Below are 17,636 nucleotides of genomic sequence, written 5' to 3' on the forward strand. Positions count from 1 at the left end.
TGATGAAGTACAGATGGTCACATTCCAATAACCTCAATGTAAGCTGAAAAATCTACAATGCACAACATGCACCTAAATGAGTAAGCACCATAGCCTAGCTTACCTTAGATGTGTCTACAACACTCACATTACCATGCAGTTGGGTAAAATTAACAAGCACCAAGTCCATTTAATATGATTAACATGATTGTATGGTAAGCTCTTGTATCATAACGCAAGATCCAGAACTAATCCTCAACTAGAATGGTTCTTTCCACAAGGGTGTGATTAAACAATTGTAGGCAGCACAACTGTTCTCTCCTCAATATTTAACATCAGGAAAAAAAGAAAAAAAAGAAAAACAAAAACCAAAACCTCGCTTACTATTCAGTGCTCACCCTGAAGCACAAGTTTAAATAAACTTCAACAGATATGTGGTTTATACCTGTAATTCTAGTACTTTCATGGTAGAAAGATTACAAATTTAAGACCAGTCTAGGCTTGGATAGAAAGTTGGAGGTTAACCTGGGCTATATAACAAGATTCCCTTTTCCTCCCCTAAAAAGTAGTGACACAGAACTGATCTGAGGGGGCCAAACATAGTATAACTTTTGGTGGAAAACTAGACATCAGCTAATTATTCTGAGAGTTAGAAACTAACAAAAGAATGAAGCATTATCCTAACTGCTATAGATATGGCCTTTTAGGGTAACTCCAGAAGTTATAAAGAAAAATTCATCATAGTGAAATTTATAGTTACACCATTCTGTCGCCACTTAAGAAATGTATATATTTCTGTTTTGTCTTGTTTTGTTTTCAAGACAGAGTTTCTCTGTATCACAGGTCTGGCTGTCCTAGAACTCACTCTGGCTTCAAACTCACTGAGATTTGCCTGCCTCTGCCTCCCAAATGCTTCGATTAAAGGTCAGCAATTTTTTTTTGTCTGAAGAAATGTTTTAGGTGATCATCATATGGTTGCTAAAAACATTACGTCAATAGGTTAGCAATCTCACAAAAGAGACAACCAGATGTATCTTGATATAATGCAACAGAACAAAAAGTACCCAGAATTGCATCTTGCCAAACAATCCCATCAACCCACCTAGACAGAACTTTTACAGGAAATATCAAAAAGAAGACCCATGGTTACCACCACCGGAGGGAAGCAAACAACAAACTCAAGAATGTGAGAAATTCAACAGGACAATTTCTTAAACAAATGAATGGAAATAAGGAAAAAGTGGGGAAAACAACTATAAATGAAAAGACAAACTAAACAAAGGCACTGTACTTGGATCATGACTCAAACGATATTAACTATAGAGATATTTAAGTCAACAAAGAAAATCAGTCACTAAGAAATCAAGTTATGGTAACAATGTTGTGGTTGTAGTAGTTTAGAAAAATTAACTTGATTTTATATTATATATTAGAAGGCTAAGGCTATTTTTCAATCTTCTAAGTTCAATATATTAAGAAAATACAGGTTCTAAATCTAAGATTTCTATTTTAAAAATACTCAAAACTTAGGTCTCCAATAAAAGTGACTCCATCCAGACCGTGGTGGTGCTTGCCTTTAATCCCAGCACTTGGGAGGCAGAGGCAAGTGGATCTCTGTGAGTTCGAGGCCAGCCTGGTGTACAAGAGCTAGTTCCAGGATAGGTTCCAAAGCTACTGAGAAACCCTGCCTCAAAAAACCAAAATAATAACTCTAGCAATTCTCATGATATGATTATATATTACTCTTTGAAAATAAACCTTTGTTTTTTTGAAACAAAGAATGTTGCTTTTTGGCACTTTCTGTGGAATTTAAACAGCTAGCATAACCAAAAGGAGAGCTGAGTTTTAAAGTTAATGTTTCATCAAGAACTTTGGGAATGCTAAGCCAAAGAACCACTGATAACTTTAACAGTTATATGTCCATTACTTTAACTCTTATCCAAGAATAATCTAGAATTAATTTCAACTAATATTAGTAAGGCAGGAGGATCTGCAATTTCTTTTTGAAATTGGGTCTCCCTAAGTACCCTGGCTAACCTTAAAATTTACTAGCATCACTGCCTTAGCCTCCAACGTAGTTGTGACTACACAGTATGTCCTCAGAATACTATGAGAGCTAAGAAAAATGTTATAAAATCAAATATACAAAGTCTGCATCTAATAAGTATTGTATGTATCAGCAATCTTGATACTGACTCACACAGAAAACTAATTCAATGATATAGAATTCAAAATCACTTTCTACAGAACTGAGGCAGCAAGGGCTTAGAAAGATAATCATTAATTTGAAGTCAGCTTGTTCTATTCATCAAATTCTAGGTCAGTCAGGTCTTAATAGCAATAACCTGTTTGGCAGAGGATAGTCTTGCTAAAAACTTATTGTCAGTAACATGACTAAAACTAGGGGAAACTGGTAATTACTAATTGCCATTAGAAGTGAGCTTGAGTATCTGATTTCCAACTGAAGTTTAGGGGACAATAACATTAGGCTATGACACAGAACGCTTGCTTAGATGTTGAGTACTTCCCACAGATGACTAGAATTTTTCTCTAAGTAATTCGGTCAGATTTATTACTACCTAAAAAGGAGAAACACACATCCAGATTGTAGTATAATTACAGACACCTTAAAAAAAAATCACTTCTATTCACTTTCTTAGCAAGTTTTATAGAATGAATCCATTTATACACACTCTAAGTGAACAAACACAAGCAGTAACAATTAAACAGAACCTGATCTGCAACTTACCTATGAAAAGATGACAGGACACAACAAATAGAATTTTAACAAACACAAAACTATTGCCATATATCTGTTCTGATGGCTTTCTTTCTTTTTTTTTCTCTTTCTTTTTGGTTTTGGTTTTTCAATACAGGATTTCTCTATGTAACTCTGGCTGCCCTTGAACTCACTTTGTAGACCAGGCTGGCCTGGAACTCAGAGATCTGCCTGCCTCTATCTGGGATTAAAGAAGGTGAGCACCAAAACACCCGGCATTTTTATGGTTCTTATGCTCCAAAAGTCTGTACATGTTTCAAATGCCTGTCTTAGAGTGGAGGAAAGTCTGGTAACAATAGAATAAACCCCCCACAACTCTTGTGACTGTTACAGGTGATAACTGAGGCTGAAGCTAAACTCCAGGCAAGCTTGCTACCACAGTGCTGCAAGGCAGCCCTCAGGACTCCATCTGAATAAACTAATTGGCACATATTCAACATATTCAAAAGAGCAAATCTTTCAAAGAGCAAAATTTCAGAATATGGGATGTAGAACAAAAACCTTTTAACAAAGAAACTTAGCTCACCATGTAATAATATAAATTAAAATGACCACTGCCAACAAATACCTTTCTTATATGGACATTTACTCTATCAAATGAGCTTGAGGAAAAAGTTATATATCCATATATTGGGGAAGAGTAAGAGGATTACTAAATTATAGTCTATTTATAATAATGTTACTTTAAAAAAAAGAGCTATTTTAAATCTTTCCTTCCAAGTACATAAAGCCAACAGAACCCTTTAGTTTCAGTTGCATTTTTTTTTAAAAAAAAAAAGAAAATCGAAGCCCAATTTCAATAGCAATGATTGTTTTTGAATGAGATAGGGTTTCATATACAGCCCGTGATGTCTATAATATTTTAAAATCCTTCAAAATATACTGTTATCTGTATGGGCAAATACTTCATAAAGAGGAATAAAGGGTAACCATCAATTTAATGATCTGAAGGTGTGGAAATTTTAACTAGAAATAGAAATAAAAGTCTTAAATCTATAGCCTGTAGAAATACAACACGTTCAAAACATTTTTTCCCCTTAACATATTCAAAATAAATAAGTCCATCAACTTCTCTAATGTACAAACATTAACTGATATTCTCTGATAAAACCTTTTGGTAAAATGGCCAACACTGTACTAAACTAAATTACCTAAATTACTTACATCCCATTATTGTGTAATTAATGTTTTCTTATAGTGTGCCAAAACTTTCGATAGTAAAAATTTCTTTCACTATCATGTATAAATAGTTGACTTTTCAGATGCTCTAAAACACACAAATCAAAAGCACAGACATGAAAAAACACACCGTTGTATGTCATAAAAAGAACATAAGATACAGAAGAGGGTCTTTACCTTACTGTACATTAGACCCTCACTTTGAATTTCAGGAAAGTAGAACTTTTTCAAAAGGCTAGTATCTAAAAGCAAAAGCAATTTGGCATGTTTTATCCAACATTCAATATTTTACATATATTATAAACACACACACAAACACACATACATGTATACATACAAATAAAAAGGGTTTTGGGTTTTTTTTTACCTAAATGCAAACTGGATGAGGATCCATGTGATGAAAGTGATGGCGGTGGCGTAAGTGAATGTCCTGGAGTTTGGCTTGGCAGAGGCATGCCTATTGGACTTGGAGAGGAGGAAAATCCCAGACTATTGTAAAATGGTTGCCCTATGGGTGCTAGGCTGCTACTAGATCTTTTGTACAAGTCAGAGCTAGTAGATAGAGACTCTCTCCTTGTGGCACTACTACTTGCAGAACTGCCAACTGAAGAAGAAATAAAAAAAACCCTAATTACATACAGTGTTAACTGAATAAAACCTATCCCCAACTCTTGCTGGGTAATAATAGAAGTGATCACAATAATTATTTTTAGAAACCTTATGGAGAATATAATTACTGTGATAACTATATATACCAATGTAGTAATCATAAAAGGGTATAAATGCACCCCAATAAATCAATAAGCAAATCCTTAACAGAGCAGTCATGTTTCATTATTTCACACATATTTACCACTACACATGATTACTGTGCTTTAATACCCTGGTATGATTTAAAATAACTCTGAATTGCAAAGCTGTCTGTTTCAGGACATAAAGATAAATAAATTCAAATAAAGTTTAATTTGGTATTATTCTAATGTCTGGAATCTGTTTTTTAAGATTTCAACTCAATGTCGAAAAAGATTATATTAATGTAGTATTCATAAATTTCCCTCACCAGTCATATCTATTTGAAATTTAGCTGTGTTCAAAATGAAGCCCTTAAAGTCCATATTGGCCCGAATATTACTGGTTGGTTGTGAAATAAAAGTAGAAGCTAACTTCTCAGTATTGTTCATATAATTTGTTAAATAAAAGCTTCCTGAACACCAAACTTTCTCTTGGAAAATCAATGTCTTCCTTTATTATACCAAACCAAAGACATACCTTTACTTCTTACCCCCAAGGACCCATTATTCCTTAAGACTCTAGCACTGGCCTCCTTAGCTCCTTATTCAATTTAAAAGTTCCCAATCCCCAAGCTAGCTAGTAGAGCATGCGCAGAATAATCCAAGATATGTCTGTAAAGCAGCATGCATGTGGAAAGTCAAATCCTTTACTGAGAATGTTAAGGGGATGTCCCCAATTCCTATCCTGACTCATTCAGAACACATGTTTTCAAATAAAGTTCTTACTTTGAAGTATCAATCTCTTTTAACCAAATACCTTTAATATAATAAAGAATTTCAAGTAATATTTCTTAATGTGACAAATAAGGTTTAAGGACAAGCTCTATATTCGGACCAATATGGCAATTCTTTCCGAGGAATTGTAAAGTCTATTTAATCTTGGTTTTACATCTCAAGGAATAAATAAGTCATACATGCATAAGTAGGTCATACACAGTATGGATTAAGAAAAACAATTAGAAAACATAAGTAAACCAAGTTGAGCTTGTAACACAGACAGGAACCATGATTACCCTGTTTTTTGTCAAAATCAAATACCTAAACAGAAAAGACGGGCAGGGACTTATGACACTGCACCACACAAAAGATTAGAATGCAATATCTGACTTTCATAATAGCCAATGCAGTTTCTAAAATCCTGGCCATGTCTTATGGAAAAGTTCACATTTTAAGACGTTAGATATGAGAATCAGAATCTGCAAGAAAGTTATATAAACTTTAATAGTAAAACTAAATTAAGCCTTAATGTAGACCTTTTTGAGTTGGCATTGGAAAAATTTTCAATATATGCTATTATCAAACATGCTAATTTAAAAGGACACTGTCAAATGACTGCTTTAAACATTCATTACATATTGTATTTATCTAAGATAACTATTTTAGTAATCAATTTATCTGATAAGCTGACACCAGCTCTCTACTAATAGCAGCTGCATTATCATTCTTTTGCCAAATGAGCAAAAGAAACTGGTTATGACACATGCAATAGCCCTCCAAAAAGAAAATATTTTTTTTTGAACTTTATTTTTTTTGGGTGGGGAGGGGGTTGAGACAAGGTTTCTCTGGAGCTTTGGAACCTGTCCTGGAACTAGCTGTTGTAGACCAGGCTGGCCTCGGACTCAGAGATCTGCCTGCCTCTGCCTCCCGGAGTGCTGGGATTAAAGGTGTGCGCCACCACCGCCCGGCCTATTTTTTAAAATATTTTTAAAAAGACAAATATTTTTTTAAAAAGTCAGAAATTACTTCAAAACATAAAGCTCTTTAAAATTTGCTCTATATCTAAATTACCTACAACATTGACAAATGAAACATACCTAAAATACTAAGAAGCTTGACAAATGCTAAAATCATTACTCATTCATCAACTATGCATGAGACATTTCATCAAACTTTCAATTAAAATATCACTCTAGAAATAACAGGTAATGGGAAGGGTGATTTAATTGCTACATTACAGTGGCTACCACTCCCTGGCCAACTGTATTATAAGTTGGGGTGTTTAACACTACTCAACAATAAAATTGTAATATTTTTAAGAAAAATCGATGTAAAAACGGACAACTATGTATTTTAGCTTCCACTTAAGTGTGTCATTGTGTGACATGGAGGTAACAGACCTGTTTTAATAATATATATAGCACTTAAATGGATTCTCACAAAATGTCGAAAAGAATGGCGAAGATGAATTTGATTAATAAGAGGCAGTTACAAGTGTCAAGTGTAAGGTCCCTATTTTTAATTTAAAATTTCTATTTCATTTTTACATGGTACTAGGAATTGAACCCAGGGCCTAATGCACGCTAGAAAACTTCTCTAATGCTGAGCTATGTGCATTTATTGTTCTTAAAAGCAGGGTTAAATGACTTTTATTTCCCAGACCAGGCATCACAATAAAGTGAGAGGCATGAAGGTTAGTTCTGAGACCAGTGCCTTAAAATAAGGGGAAATTCCTCAACTAAGACAAATGGGAATCTGAGAGAACCAAGTTGAGTGACCTAAAAATCTGCACCAGAGCATCAGTAATATATTAGAGATAGGAATATGGAGTTTCTCAAAGCTGTTCCACTCCCCACCTCCAAGAATAAGGGAATAACATCTATAGAGTTTAGAAACTATATGTTGTGTCCAGGATATTTCTATTTTAAGATATATGTTCTTTCAGTTTTCCTCAGAATATTTAGGATTCTTTGGGGATAATGTCTCAATTGAGTTAGAATCAAAGAATGAATCTCATGAGTGCATCATCTGGACATTAAAATAATAAACTGCAAAGAAATGAAATAAGTAGAAAATTTAAAGGATTGGGTGGTAGAGTTGGCTCAATGTCTAAGAGCACTGGCTGCCCATTCAGAGGAAACCCAGCATCCATTTGGTGGCTCACAACCAACTCTAATTGCAATTCCAGAGGATACGACACCCTCTTCTGGCCTCTGAGGACACTGCACACATGTGGTGCAAAGACATACATGCAGGCACAACACCCACACACATAAAATAAAATGGAAAAAGAAGTGAACACAATCCCCAAATTCACCATATTTGCCCTAAGTTGTGCTCATTATTCAGGAAATTTTGTTAGGCAAGTATGGCACTCCTTTATTATGTTTCATTGGAACCGAAGATGCCTTTTATTCCCTACAATTTTATAAATGTTCTAGTCATTTCTGCTACAAAGATGAATATTAAAAGTTTAGAAGGCACATCAGTAAAATGGCAAGCATCTGATAACTAGTACTGTACTAGTTTTGCCATTTTCTTTCTTTTCAGGGATGGAGAGAGGGTCTCATGAAGCTAGGTTGGTCTCAAGTTCACTATATAACAAAAGATGACCATGAACTTCTGATTCTGAAGTATTGGAATTATGAACCTGCACCACCACACCCAGTTTATGCTGTGCTAGAGATCAAGTCTAGGGTGTTGTGCATGCTAGACAAGCACTCTACCAACTGAGCTATACCCAAAGCCCCAGTTTTGTCATTTTCCACATCAGAAAAAGAATATGAAGTGTTAAGAAAATAGATGGAAAACAAGTATTAAGGATTCTAGAGCATTAAATATAAATGTTGAAGATTTTGGATTATAGAAAAATCCCTTGAAGTTCAAATTCATATTTGTGTCTTCTTGAAGGCCAATTACATCAACAGAATTAGGGTAAGCTGTCCTTACCTAATGTGAATGCTTTAAAACTGTGATTTCTTAAAATAAACAAGAGGTAATCTATTATACTAATTTTAATGAAAAGGCTAAATTATTTAAGTATATTAGTAGTTTCTTAAAGGACTGTTTAGAGTGTTTCAATATTTATTTACATGTTATGTCAACTAGAGAAAATCATTATCAGCTACCCAAATCTAGTAAGAATGCAATAATGTACGAAAGAACCCAATAATGACTATTTTTGTAGTTATATTATCCGTATTTTAGGTGGCAAGGTATTTACCCCCTCCAACATTACGGAAAATAATAAAGTGCTAGTGGTTTACAAAATTTAGAGTACTAAATTCTTATAAGCTGGAAGTATGGGAAGATGGACTGCTGAAATGAGCTCAACATTTACAAATCCTGAAAGACTGACAGGAATTCTGTGAAATTAAACTAAAAGGCCCAAACTTTATTCCTATCCCTCCTACGCTGTATTTACTGCTTATCTTTATATTAAAAACCCAAATACCTCAAGCACCCTTAGCAAAGTATACTCATTTTTAAAACAAACTTACCTGATGAGCCAAATCCACTGAGGGCTGAGCCTATAGCAGCTCCCAAAGAGCTACCACTTCCAAAGCCAAGAGATGCGCTTCCAGGTTGGCCAGGTCCGTGTGAAAACAAAGAGCTGCTCTGGGAGCTGTTAGTCAAAGAGCTGCTCCCATAAAATGAATTAGACTGCAGGTTAGAGCTTGGCTGTTGCTGCTGAGGCTGCTGTGGTGGCTGAGTGCCAATTGGCCGAAACAGACCATTTGTGCTGCCCGTGAGACTATTTGTAGTTCCTCCAGCTGCTGCTGCTGCTGCTGCTGCAAAACAAATTTCAGATACTTCTTGAAACTACCCAGAAAAGAATATTTAAATATATTTAACTAAAAAAAAAATTAAACTGCAGAAAAAATATCATTTCTAAAAATGTCGATTATACTTACCAGCTTGTGCTGCTGCTGAACTAATTAAGACAGGTGTTGGAGCCATTAACCGTACTGGAGCTCCAAGGCCAGTTCTTGCTCCAGGGCCAACCACTAAGGCACCAGTCTGATCATAATAGGCAGTTGGAGCTAGTACTTGGTAGCCTAGATAACATCAAAATGAGTATTGATTAATGAGAACATTTACTAGAGAAAACATGAACGGTTACTTATAGATTATGAAAAATTACTTTCCTTAAAATAGAAGCTATAGGTTACCAACAACTAAATTAGAAAAATATTACCATTTGGTCAGTTATGAAGACAATGGCTTGAAAGACATAAGGAAGTGAGTCTATAAACAAGTTTACCATGTAAATTTTAGAGCAAATGCCTCATTATCAATATTCTTAGACTTTCACTTGCAAGCACTGATTTAAAATCTTGAAATAGAGGGTCTAGAAAAATGGCTTAGAGACTAAGAACATTTGCTATTGTTGCAAAGGACATGTGGGTTCAGTTCCTAAACCCTTCATGGCAGTTTATGAGCGATTTCAAGGGATCCAGTACATCCATGTAAACAAAACACTCATATACATTAAATAAAAATATTTTTAAAAAAGTTTTGTGAATTCAGATGCCAGCCTGGTCTACACAGTAAAGTTCTAGGACAGCCAGACCTACAGCTACATAGTAAAACCCTGTTTCAACAACCTCCGCCCCTGAAAAGAAGTTAAGCATTTTTTTAAATATAATATGAACAGATAACTTAAAATATTACTAAGAGTCTCTTTGTGAAGATTCTCACACAGGCATCTGATTCTCTTTCACTCTAGAGATCGTGTAAAGAATAGGACAGTTTTACTGTAGGCTTGTGCACAAGGCAGATAACGTTTTCACATAATTTAAAAATACAGGAAAGTGAAATTCACCTCTAAGCAGTTTCTCTCACGGGAATTCTTCCTCTGAACCAAAAACACACAAAATTACTCACGTGACAATTTTGTTAATTTTCCCAAGGATAGTATATAATAAATACTGCTCAACGCACTGGAGAAAAGTTAACCATGACTAGACATTTTGGGGCTATAAGGTTTAATTCTCTCCTAGAAGACTTGTCTTACACAGCTATCTGTGAAAAATGTATCAATAACCTTTTATGCTCTCAAGTTTCAAAAACATGGAACACACCAATTACAGAAACACAGCAATTCTGAACTGTATTTTATCATGACCATGCAAAAACAAAGTCATAGTAAAATTACAATAACAAAGGAGCTTCAAAAATAGGCAAATTCAGTTTGTTAATGAACTATATTGGGATAAACATTTTACCATTATAACCAAAATACAAGATTCAAAGAGTACTCCCACTCAGAAGCATTATTTTAAATCTCTTGCGCTCTGCCCGCCACCTCCAATCACCCAATCAAGCAAAAAGAATCTCCCCAAACTACAGTTATATACCAAACTACTTATATACCTGGCATGCCTGCAGCAAGACCCTGACCAAAAGCCAAAGTTGGGTTTGCAGCTGCAGCTGCAAGTGATTCTGCCTGCTGCCCTTGTTGGCCCTGACTGGGAGTAATAGGACGCTGACCTGCTCCAGCACGAAGAACCTAGAAAGAACAAATGACTCTCTTAAAGCAATATAACAACAAATTCATCTCAGACAACTATATACATATCACAAGTAGATTTTGGATCTTCTTTGAAGAATGAAATGTAGATTTCTCATGAAAAGTTATAAATGATTTGTATCATTAAAAGAAATATTTAGTTCTTAACTATAATGATCTATAAAGAAACTTGGAGGTCCTAGGTGTTTGGGTAACAGTCATTTCTAATATTTATGCCCATCTGATTAAAGAAAAAATAGTTAATCTTAAAAACTTATTACAATTATTTTCCAAAGCTGAAAAATGAAACATGACATGAAAAGCTTAAAGGAAGAAATGATTTGTCTTTGAAATTGTGACATAGCAAGAAAAAAAAACATGCAAAAAAAAAAAAACCAAGGAAACAACACAAACAAACAAAAAACCAAACTGAACCAAAACAAACAAGCAAACCCTCAAAGCAAAATTTTGGAATCCAGGGAAGTTGTAGCTCATTCCAACACAAACTCTTCACATGAAAAATATAAAGCAACACAGCCATGATGAAATTAATAATACATTTTACAAATATCCAAATAATTCAGGGAAGAGAGGAATCAACCTAAGTATACACACTCGTCAGCAACATATATCTGCTTAAAGATACAGGCTAAAAGAAATAATAATGACATATGATATACAATGGCTGAGCTAAACAATAGCTTCTACAGAGCATCTATATCATTACAAATATTTTTAAAAACTCAAAGCAAAAATTAGCAACCAAGCAAACAACAAAGTATTAAGTTGCTTTTGTAGAAATAAGATGAATACGGAGAAAGAATTTCCATACTTACCAACAATGTATTTACATTTATCCTAGTTTTTGGAAAGGCCTGAAATATGATAATCTTCTCTGGAGGAAGAGACAGGAGGATCTCTGTGAGTGAGGCCCTCCATGGCTATATAGCAAAACCCTGTCAAAAAAACTCTACCTAATTAATAATTTGTTTGAGAAATCAAAGGTAACTTAGAGTGAAATGGTTTCACCTTTTCTTGATTAAAAATGTAAAGCACTCAAATATTTTTCGCCTTTTACTTAATATCTAAGGCAAGCAAAGCTCTTTGATATGGACATCAATAATGTAGAGCTTTGCTGTTTCTTCAAACAAGGTCTCACTATTCATGATGGACTGACCTTCATTCCTCAGTGATGGGGATTAGAGACACCAGTTCAGGTGGATTAGCAGTATCCTTTTCTTTTCTTTTCTTTCCCCCCTGCTTGGTGTTTGAGAATGTGTTTCTATGTGTAATAGCCCTGGTTCACTCTGTAGACCACCGTAGCCTTGAACTCACAGAGATCTGTCTGCTTCTGCATCAGGAATGATGGAATTAAACGTGTGTGCAACCACTGCCCCCCAACGACTTTTTAAGATGTAATGAAATTAAGTTTTAAAATTGCTAGACATCTGAAGAAAGTAAAATAACAATGATGATCAGAATATAAAAACAAAAACTAATTTTGCATCAACTATATATACCATGCTACCTACTGAGCAAAGAGACATTTTTTAAATACCAGGAACTCAAAGAATTTAGAGAATTCTCAGTTTGTTTCATGAAGAGAGGCCTACCTGCTGCTGTCCAGGCTGAGCTTGTGATGCTGCTTGCTGATTGGCTGTGTTGTTTGCCGCAGCTGCAGCTTGCTGCTGAAATAAATTGGCTGGATACACCCCCCACGGAACACCGTAATACTGAGGTGGAACCACTGCTGGACCTAAACCCCACATGCCCCACCAAAAGAAAAAAAAAGTCACTAGATTTTATATATGAGTTCAGTTACTAATAAATTATAAAGGGACACAAGTCTAAGACTCAGGAGCTGACCATATCCTTGTAATTTTTTTCTGCTCACCCACACTTGCTACATCACATTCTTTTTTTTTTCTTTGATTCTATTAAGATATAGTATCATAGTATATCACAGTATCTCTTTTTGTTGTTGTTAAACTGAATAGAGTCTCAGTCTATAGCCAACTGGTCTCAAAACTCTTAATGTACTGCCTCAGCTTCCATAGTACTTACAAGTACTTATCTTCTCCATCCCCAGCTGAGTACTGATTGTCAAAGACTAGAGCAGTAATGACAGCAGTGGCCTTACTAAATTGACTTGAAACAAAATTAAAGGCTATCAATGAAATGACACACTTTATCATTCACAAGTATTGACTGTCAATATATGGGTCTAGTATAGACACAGATAATATGGTACTACATTAGATACCATAAAACCATAATGCTTCTTAAAGATAATACATTAATTGAAAAAATTAATTTTCAAAAATTAATTAATTGAAAAAATTTTTTGCTGATTAAAAAAATTTTAAATTTTTACTTTGTAAAAAGTTAGTGAACAAACTTGGTGAGAAACAACATTTGAGCTGTAAGCCTTCAGTTTAAAGACATTTTTCATTTTTCCTATTTGAAACAGAATTAGCTACCATCCTTACAAGCAATTGAGAATCTTAAGAAAACAAATGAAACATTAGTGTCTATGTGGTCAGAAAAATGAAAGTAGTAGTTAGGACAAGAATTGGATGATTCAAGCAAAGAAAGTAAGAGTAAGGAAAGCAGCAAACTAGGCCGGGTAGCAGTGGCACACACCTTTAACCCCACACTTGGGAGGCAGAAGTAGGCGGATCTCTCTGACTAAGGACAGCCTGGTCTACAGAGTGAGTTCTACTACAGTTAAGACAACACAGAGAGATCCTGTCTTGAAAAACCAGAAAAAGAAAGAAAGCAAACTAGGAAAACAAAATGAAATGCTTCTGTTCTACTTGATATCTAATAGATTATATAGAATAAAAGATGAGCCCACCAAAAAAGGAATGAGTAAATGTCCCGATTTCTGACAGATAATAAGAGATGTCCTGATACCATGTCAAATCAAATTAGGATAATTAACTTGTTTACTTTAAAAATCCAACGTCACCTTGTTTAGAAAAAAATAAAGCCCAGCACAAATGAACAAATCACTAAAATTAAAATCTCTTCTAAACTTAAAGACAAAATATATTTCTAAATAAAGATAGCAATTTAAACACAACCTATATAGTGAAGATGTTTGAACACAACAATCATAAGACTAGAGAGATGGCTTAGTGGTTAAAAGCATGGACTATTTTTTCAGAGGACTCAGGTTCAATTCCCAGCACCTACATGATAGCTCACAACTGTCTGGTCTGTAACTCCAGTTCTAGGGTATCTAAAACCTTTCTTTACACCAATGCACATTAAAAAAAATAAAAATTAAAAAAAAAATCACAAAGAAGTTAAGCAGTGTAAACCAGGCAGTGTTGGCACATACCTTTAATACCAGCACTTGGGAGGCAGAGGCAGGTGGATCTCTATGAGTTCAAGGCCAACTTGGTCTACAAGAGCTAGCTACAGAACAGGCTCCAAAGCTACAGAGAAACCCTGTCTCAAAAAACAAACAAACAAACAAAAATCTCAAAACAAAACAAAAAAAAAGTTCAACAGTGAAAACAAACTCAAACTACCAAGAGTCTTTAGTCAATATAGACAGAAACAAGTGGGATTCTGAGCAAGAGTCCTGAGATGTGCTCTACAAGTATAGTAGGATTTTCAAGATTTAGCATGAAAACAGTGCAATATCTATTAATAGTTTTAAAATACTGATTAGATATTAAAACTAAAGTACTTTCATCTGTTCCTTTACTTCTGTATTATGGCTATCTGAAAAATTGGTAAACTGTATTTTCTGTCTTATAATAAATACATTTCTACTGAACACTCATAGCACTAAAAGTGCCCAAGATAAATGACCTCTTGAAGTTGCTTTTTTCAGTCCTATAGGTAATGCATACATATGTCTACTAACATTAACATATTAATATTCAGTTAAATGGTACCAGAAAATGCACATTCTTATAGAATCACACAGTACAGATTTCTTTCAGTCTAGTCTAAACCAGACAGCAAATAGGAATTTGAAACTAGTTTCTCTTTCATTTTTTAAAAGCAATGTCTTAAGTTTGAAAATTCACAAAAAGATGGACTGTCCAACAGTCATAAATACTAACTGGTGACAATCACTTCATTGATGGTATCTCTGAAATTCCACCAGCAGACTCATGCCAGTCAATCCAAGAATGACAACAACACAGTCTTGCCTTTATAATCAATATAAACAATACTTAAGGACTGAACATATTTCTCTATCTGTAGTCAATTCAACCTAAATCAACTTTCCCCCAATTACTTTACACAAGGCCAGCAAATTGTTCTATCAGTAAGACTACACCCGATCAAAAGCAGTTAATACAGCTTTGGCTAACAGGGATAACTTTCAGTAAAGTTCCTTCCTAATGCTTAAGAAACTTTTATAGATATGCATTCTTTTCAAGAGTTTCACCTACCGCCAGATTATGTTCTGAAAAATAATGTCACTTTGTTTTATGAGTACTGGGATCGGTTAGTCAAAGGAAGATGTATGGTTCACATTGTAAGACTTCTAAGTTGCAAACCAGAAATAAAAACCAACTAACTAGACACAGGGATGAAAAAGTGTTATTGCTGCCTTGTTGCTGCTCTGTAATAGTATAGTTGAAAAATAAACTAACTCCCTGCAAATTTCAGTTAACTACTAACAATATATTAGTTTCTCAGAGGAACGCCAAATTGCTCATAGACAAAAATAAAACTTACATCAAGGTTAAAACTAAATTCATAACAAGTAACAATGATGAACAACAAGTTACCTGCTAATGTTGCTGCTGCAGCCAATCCTGCTGCAGTATACGGGTCGGTCCCTGGAGGAGCAGCACTAATAATATATGGATTTGGCACAAATGCAGCTGGAGCAAGGCCTGCTGAGAATACACCAGCTATATTTAAAAGGGTGAGAAATAATAAAAATGTAAAGTATTTCTTCACTAGGTAAAAACATTTCTATTCTAAATCTGTAGTGGGACCATGCATGATTAAGAGTTCAATTTTTTTTTCTGAATAACCCCATTTACACAACAGAAAACACCAGCTGTTTTATAGGGCTTTTACAGATATTAAATATATGAAATGAAATAATATTAAAGTATGAAATGACTATATAGTGTTAGTTAATAAATATATAGTAGTCAGGCATTGGTAGTGTATGCCTTTAATCCCAGCACTCAAGTGGAAGAGACAGGCAGATCTCAAGTTCGAGGCCAGCCTGTTCTACATAGTGAATTGAATTCCAGAAGAGCCAGAGCTTCACAGAGGAACTCTGCCTCAAAAAACAAAAAAACCAAGTTAAGTTTTTGGATCTAGATCTATTATTATTCAGTAGTTATTTCTCATTCAAACTTTTAGCATAATTGAGCTAAGAATTTAGTGAAGAACTGACAGAAAAATAAATTACCAATGAAAATATAGCCTGATATGTTTTATTAGCACAGAGAAAAGTAGTATCTAACAAACTTTGTAAGTGGCTGGTAGGGTAAAAAACTTACAGAGTAAAACTAAGTAGTGCTGGAACTATACCTACAAGATTCATCAAGAACTACCAGATTCATCCTAAGTAGTCCTTAAGGTAATAGGAAACAAGAAGGAATTTAAAAGAGAGACTTTGAGTTTATTTCTGACTTTTAAGTTTATTTCTGAATTTAACAGAAGTCCATACAGACTAAGTAAAAAACAAAAAGGATAAAAAAAAACTATGTATTTGCAGCATTCTTGTTAATCGAACATCTAGGCACTGACAACTACCATATACAAAACAACATATGCACCATACCAATGTAAAAAACTGGAACTAAGATTAAAATGTGGAATTGAGCAAAGCATGGCAGTGGTGACCCATGTCTTTGATCCTAGCACTCCGGATGTGGAGGAAGAGACAGGCAGATCTTTGTGAATTTGAAACCAGCCTGGTTTACAAATCGAGTTCCAGGGCACCCAGAACTGTTACACAGAAAAATCCTGTCTCACAAAACAAAACAAATACATGTAAATCAAGTTTGATAGCTTATACTTCCTTAGAAATATTTTCAAATTATTCAGGTTTCCTAAATTTTCATCAAGCTGTCAAGATGGTTTCAGATCAACTAAATTCAACAGTACCAACTACTGAATGAACTCTGACACATAAAAATCAAATTTTCTTAAATTCATTTCATTAAAGCAAGTATTATGGTAACAAAACTTGACAACTCCAAACCACAAGAAACTGATATCACTTATGAATTGAGGATTAAGAGCTGTATAGATTAGCTCAGCAATTAAATGTTTGCTGCTCTTAGAGAGGATACAGTTCTTTTCCAGTATCATAGCTATACTACACAAACTCCGGGGAATCTGCTACCCTTTTATGGGCTCAAAGGACACTTACATGCACCTGCTCACACGAACTGAACCTACATACACACAAATAATAAATAAACATTAAATTTTTAAAAGAAAAGAAATTGAGGGAAATCAAACCAAGGATTTCACGTATGCTAGGCAAGCACTTTACCAACTGACCACATGACCTCTAGATTTGAACAAAAGAATGACAGTTTGCATTCATTAGTAAGGGTAATTTATGCCACGTTAATTTTTCCTAAGTACATTTTTAAAATCCAATCTGATCTTCTGAAAGTAGATTAGATGATTCTAAAACTGATACCAAGCAAAAACCCCCCAAAACAACAATAAT

The 17,636-nt window shown here is 34.6% G+C and overlaps 1 protein-coding gene across 11 annotated transcripts in view; it reads right to left on the reverse strand.

Moving 5' to 3' along the window:
* Nucleotides 1-17,636, reverse strand: part of Pum2 (pumilio RNA binding family member 2) — a 75,020-nt gene that overhangs the window by 22,054 nt on the left and 35,330 nt on the right. For 5 of the 11 annotated variants that reach the window (XM_085690860.2, XM_085690861.2, XM_085690865.2 and 2 more), the window contains 6 exons: nt 15,718-15,843; nt 12,571-12,713; nt 10,822-10,957; nt 9,360-9,503; nt 8,946-9,236; nt 4,305-4,541 (listed from right to left, as the gene is read on the reverse strand). In XM_085690860.2, coding sequence (XP_085546986.1) covers nt 4,305-4,541; nt 8,946-9,236; nt 9,360-9,503; nt 10,822-10,957; nt 12,571-12,713; nt 15,718-15,843 — 1,077 coding nt within the window. The remainder of the gene's footprint in view (nt 1-4,304; nt 4,542-8,945; nt 9,237-9,359; nt 9,504-10,821; nt 10,958-12,570; nt 12,714-15,717; nt 15,844-17,636) is intronic. The other 6 variants (XM_085690862.2, XM_085690863.2, XM_085690866.2 and 3 more) reach the window with 4 other exon arrangements.

Source organism: Myodes glareolus, chromosome 6, assembly GCF_982192425.1.
Source record: "Myodes glareolus chromosome 6, mMyoGla1.1, whole genome shotgun sequence".
In the NCBI taxonomy this organism is placed as follows: Eukaryota; Metazoa; Chordata; class Mammalia; order Rodentia; family Cricetidae; genus Myodes; species Myodes glareolus.